Source organism: Octodon degus, unplaced genomic scaffold, assembly GCF_000260255.1.
Source record: "Octodon degus isolate 3935 unplaced genomic scaffold, OctDeg1.0 scaffold00180, whole genome shotgun sequence".
NCBI lineage: Eukaryota > Metazoa > Chordata > Mammalia > Rodentia > Octodontidae > Octodon > Octodon degus.
In genome coordinates this window covers 1,832,084-1,838,163 of record NW_004524756.1, presented here as the reverse complement: position 1 = coordinate 1,838,163, position 6,080 = coordinate 1,832,084, and the positions used below count along the sequence as shown (strand labels likewise).

General features: G+C 37.5%; 1 protein-coding gene across 4 annotated transcripts in view; it reads right to left on the bottom strand.

Annotated features, from left to right (window-relative positions):
- Positions 1–6,080, bottom strand: part of Elf2 (E74 like ETS transcription factor 2) — a 27,997-nt gene that overhangs the window by 15,159 nt on the left and 6,758 nt on the right. For all 4 annotated transcript variants that reach the window (XM_004643635.3, XM_004643636.2, XM_004643633.2 and 1 more), the window contains exon 2: positions 963–1,076. In XM_004643635.3, the coding sequence (XP_004643692.1) occupies positions 963–1,076 (114 nt within the window). The remainder of the gene's footprint in view (positions 1–962; positions 1,077–6,080) is intronic.

The window sequence follows — 6,080 nt, the reverse complement described above, 5'->3', positions numbered from 1 at the left end:
CTCTATAATGAAGCTCAAACAATACATTCAGACTGCTATCTGATATTTTGGCTTCCCTTTAGCCACGTATGAATATTCATGGATATGACATTTCTATTTCAAATTAGAGCTACTGAATATATTCTATTGTGGATTAATACATTAACCCATATTGCCATAATTTTCCTCTCATATTCCTGAATAATCATGAAACTCCAATTCCAATTAAAAAGTATGGCTGTCTCAGCATTCATCGTAAACTTCGGTAAATGGATCAATTAAGTCAGATTACCATGTGGACATTAAATTACAACTAAGCAAAATTAGTAGAAAATTAGTATCAAAGTCAGTCTAAAAGGAGAAAATGGACCATAAGTTAACCAACTCTCAGGCTGACAGGACTGTGAAGCAAATGGTGCAACCTGCCTCCTCTTATCATGGATCATTCCTTTGTGGCAGCCCGTTCACCACCAGATGAATAAAGAATCCACAGTGGCCCCTATGTGCCACGCTCCTAAAGACCACAGAGGCTTGCAGTTCACCCCAATTAAAGAAACAGACATAATGAGTGACAATTCCATAAAGATTTGTATGCCTGTGTGGGCATTTTCCGTACTTATTACTTACTTAAAGTGACTTGAGGACCTTAAAAACAGATAACTTATTACCGACAAATCTTCATGTGGAACAGCTCTTTGAGAGCTCCCACAATCCCCTTACATTAAAAAAAAAAAAAAAAAAAAATCTCAGGCTTGGGATCTAGTTCATTGGCACAGCGCCTTCCTGGCAAGCACGAGGTCCTGAGTTTTATTCTCGGTAACCACAGAAAAAATAAACTGAAGAATAGAAATACCTTTGGAAGAATAACAGGATAAACTCACCACAGACACTACTAATAAAGTAATATTAAACATTATAAAAAGAGTCTCCATTCTAATACAAACAATAGGCATGTTTAGTATAAAAAGGAACAGTCCACATACCAGGACTTCTCGCATCCCTCAAGCAGGTAGGAGACTCCATATGAAGTAGGGCTTCAGCAGCTTCAATTGTCTTATCAGTACAGTGCACATTACTGCTGTGAACTGATGCTTCCACTGGGAAGAAAGTAAAACACTCAATTAAAAAATGAATTAAACACATTCTAGGAAACATTTTCATAGAATACATAAATTACTGATACATTAGTTTATCAATTATACAAATTTTAAATTTCAAAACTGAAATAAGACAGCATCTGCTTTGTAAAATGAATATTGCTTTTTAAATGAGATTTAAAATTAATGAGAATTCTTCAGATATTCTCCAAGTGAAAGAGACGTCATTTTTAAAAAAACAAAACAAAACAAAACAAAACAGGGCTATCTCTATGTAGCCTAAGCCAACCTCAAACTGGATCTCTCTGCTTCAGCCTCCCAAGTGCTTGGATGACAGACATGAGCCACCATGCCCCATTGAGGAAAGACCCTTGAATTTTTTTTTTTTTTTTTTTTTTTTGGGTGGAACCGGGGGTTGAACTCAGGCCCTTGCACTTGCCAGGCAAGTGCTTATTCTACTGAGCCACCTCCCCGGCCCTGACCCTTACTTTGAACTCCCCACCAAAACTAACAGCAGGTGCACGTTTGAAGATTAACAATCACTGTGAGGTCAATTCTGTATTTTGACACATATACAACCTGCACCAAAACAGGAAAAGTAGGGTACTAAGAAGAATCAATCAGAAACATTATTTTCTTTCTTTCTTTCTTTTTGTGGAACTGGGGATTGAACTCAGGCCCTTGCACTTGCGAAGCAAGCGCTTATTCTACTGAGCTATCTCCCCAGCCCCCTCTAATTTAATTTAATAAAGTTGTTTGATTCTTAAAAACTACTCCAGATGAGCAAAGAGAGATCTCTAAACAAGGCTACTGGCAGATGGATTAAAAACCTACACTTGCTTTAGCGTCAGGACTCGCAACTTGCTTCATCTAACCTTATTCTTTTACTTCATTTTTTTTAGCATCTTTTATTTTATTTTTTTCCATAATTTCATTGATAAACAAATAGCGATTTTATTTCATTTTTTATTTTATTATTTTCTTTTATGTATTTGGTACAGGATCTCACAGGCAGCTCAGACTCATAGTGGTCCTCTTGTCTCAGCCTCCCCAGTGCTGGGATTACAGGGGTGCACCACCATACCTAGTCTCAATGTCCAGCTCAGTGGCCCAGGGGCAGGGTTGGCACAGCCTGTGGCGTATTCATTTCTTTAAAACCTCCCTGGAGATTACTAACTTAGTTTGCTTTTTTTTGGTGGTGGTTGTTTGTTTTCCATTTTACACCCATGAAGCCTTTTCTAATTCTACCACTTTTGTACCTCTCTTCTACCTATCTTTTACTGCTTTGATATTAAGTTACCTGTGCAAACAGTAAAGTGTACAAACTCTGGTTTGGGCTTCCAGTCCAGCAGCAGCTTGGGTTCTAGCCTGCCACTCAGGCAAGCAATTTAAGCTCTCAAACCTCAGCTGCTTCTTTCCCCAAACAGGGCTATTACTTACCTCAACAGTTAAATGACTCCCATAAAAACCAGTGACGACTTCTGTTGTCTCCACATTTAATAAAATGCAATAGTGATCTCGTTTGGCTCCTGTAAACTTCTACGCTCCTCAAGGACCAAGGAGCTACCTTAACTCAACTGTATATCCCCTAATAGACTTTCCAAATGGCACATAAATGTATTTCTTTTACCTGAATTAAGGTCAATCCACTGACCTTCTAAGAAAACTGACAAGTCAGGAACAAACATTATCTTAATGATATATCAGTTACACATTCTGATTTTAAACACTGAATAATTTACTTGGTAAGAAGTTGTGAAATATTAATATGTAAGTTTTTAACTTGATTTTTCCCAATATTCTAGTCCCTTCAAGGAACTAGAAATAAATGTTTATACAAATTTCATAAAGTCATATTACAAATTCACAAGTTCCACATACTTAAGATATGAACCTTTAAAAACTGGTTTCAGGACTTTTAATTGGGAAAAATACACTTGGCCTTAAAAATTCACCAAATGCTGTAAAGCCTCGGCCTTAAACTTAGCCAGTCATTTGGAGAATGTTTGTTTAAGAACTCCAGGGACGGTTTTACCACCTGTTGCACATCATCCACACTCTCAACCAAGGTACTAGGTCTCTCCAGTTGCTCTTTCCATTTATGGCAATCTGCTCAAAGCTAAATGGTTCCAGAGAGGCAGCCAAACCTCTAAGTAAATCTATCTTTAGGTGACCCTGCTTACTCTTATCTGCAGCTTCCCTGAAGCGAAGGATTCAATCGGCCTTTTTAGCTCAACTTAATTATGCTAAGAATAAAATATACTACTATTCTTAAGTATTTTTTTAGTGCCTCCCTATAATCTTCACATAGGTTAATGAACCTAGGAAAACAAAATTTCAGGTTTTTAAAATTTAGCCTAGGAACCATCATCTTTAAAGTCAGCTTGGTGTTGTAATTTAGCTGTTGTCTTAGGTGCTATTAATAAACCATCCTGGGTAAACTAATTCCTTATGTAATTGTATTAGGACACTACCTATTACAGTCAGAGCTTCAATTGTTTAATAATTACGCAAAAGTAGAATTTTACCAGATTTTAACATATTTAGGTTATAAGCAAGGTACAGTTTGCCTGAGGGTTTCATATTATGTACCCTACAATCTTAGGTACTTTGAGGTACATTTTCACAACCATGAGCTCCATTTTATAAAGTTTATTACGTTAATAAAATTCCTTCCACTGTCCCTTGTAGCCTGAACCCAGGGCCTCATGCATGCTAGACAAGCCCTCTACCACTGAGTGTGTCCAAACCATTTACTTATTTATTTACTTTTAAGACAGGATCTAGCTAAGGAGCCCACTGGACTTAAACTTGTGATCGTCCTGCCTAGTCTCCCAAGTAGCTGGGATTACAAACTAGACTTACAGGTGTACATCAGTATGCACAGCTTGGTTTCTACCTTTATTGATAACTTGGACTTGTACTTCTTGCCATTTTCATCTACCAACTTGAATATTGCTACATACTAAAAAATCTAAGAGCCTACTCTCAAATCAATTTAAAGTAATATAATGACATCTCCAATATATTATCCATATTATAAAAATAAGCACTATATTTCTTTATATGTATGCAGACACAAGTAATATTGTATTTTTGGAGATGGTCTCAAATTTATGATCCTCCTGCCTCAGCCTTCTGAGTGCTAGGACTACAGGCATGTACCACCATGGCCAGCTAACAACTTTTTGTGAATAGCAATTTAAGATATACACCTCTCCTAGTCAAGTTTCTGCTATTTATTTATTTATTTATTTTATGTATTAAGTACAGGATCTACAGGGTCTCACTGCACAGCTCGGACTCACAGTGATCTTCCTGTTTTCAGCCTGTCATGCGCTGGGATGACAGATGCTCACCACCATGCCCAGTCTCAGTTCCATCTCAGCACGGGGGGGGGGGGGGGGTTGCAGAGCCGACATGGCCCAATCCCTGGGTGCTGCACTCTGCCTAAGCAGGTGCTTTAGTCAGCTGAGCTATCAGGCCGGCCCTCTTTTCCTTGGTACAGGGTCTCACCATTGAGCAGCTCAGACTCATAGTGATGCTTCTGTCTCAGCCTCCCCAGTGCTGGGATTATAGGCACGCTCCACCACGTCCTGTTTCAGTAGTCAACTTTGAATGGGGCCAGGACAGCATGCTACACCAGGGATCCTAGCACTTGCCATGAAGATGCTTTATGTTTTCAATACTAGTTGTTCAGATCAATAAGTCAAATAAGTCGAAACTATACAATTCTAAAGTATAAACTTGAATTTAACAGTGTTGTACAATCAAAAGTAAGCAAGCTAAAGCAACAGCTAAAAATAACATTCCTTAACCAATCTTGTTTCTCAGCCTATATAAAAGTAGAAACAGTAAAGTTAAAATTGGATAGGTTTCATTTTCTAATAGTTGCTATTTTTGGTCAATTCTCCTTCAAGAAATAAATGCCATCAAATATATGACAAAAATTACTTTTAACCATGGTGGTTGCTTGTGCCTTCCCTTACTATTGGTAAAAATACTCTTGTTCCATTTGTGTATCTCTAATCAACTGCTGTTTGTATGGTAGAGTATTCCAGACTCACTCAACAGCTGTTAGAAAATACCAAACTTGGTAATTAACTCTGACAAGAGGCATACCTCTCAGCTTTGCAGAATGCTGGCAATAGATGCAGTACATAACAATGTTCTCAGAGTGGGGAATAAGATTCAGTAGCAATTTAGTTTGACAGCAATGGGGGAAAAAATGAGAGAACACTTAACCAATTCATAGTCCCCTACAACCAAAATCATAAACTAATATTACAAGGTTACCTTTCACTCTACTACTACACCGATTCACCAAGGCTTATCTCCTAATGCGCCCAGACTTTAATACAAATAATACAATAAACAGAGAAAAGAAGGTAAAAAAAAGTCTGGGACATTCCACCTTTACCTTTTTCCCTTGATTTTGCTAACAGTATAGTGGCCACTGCAATGTATATAAGGGGGGGGGGAATCAACAACAAAAAAACCCCTAACATTGTTTTCTAAATCAGAGCTATCCAATATATAATTTTTTTTTTTCAGTACTGAGGATTAAAACCAGGGCCTTTACACTGAATGAAGCCATATTCCCCACCCCATTTTGTTTCTTAATTTTTTTATTTTTATTAGTACATTTGTAGTACATAATGATTGTGTTCTGTAGTGGACTGGTATGCATAACACATCTCAATTCTTTGTCCTCCTTCCCTGGCACCCACCTTTTAGTATTTTCTTTTGCCATCATCAGATTCATTTATTTACTTTATAAGTCTTTATCAAGTTCCCAACCAACTTTTTTATTGAGACAGGGTCTAGCTAAATTGCCCAAACGGGGCTGGAACTTGCAATCCTCTTGCCCCAGCCTCTCAAGAATGTTAAGGATCACATGTGTATCACTACACCTGACTAAAGCCACATGTAATTTAAAATTTTTTCATAACCACATTTTTAAAAGCACAAAGATGGCATGAATATTCATTTAACCCAGTGTAT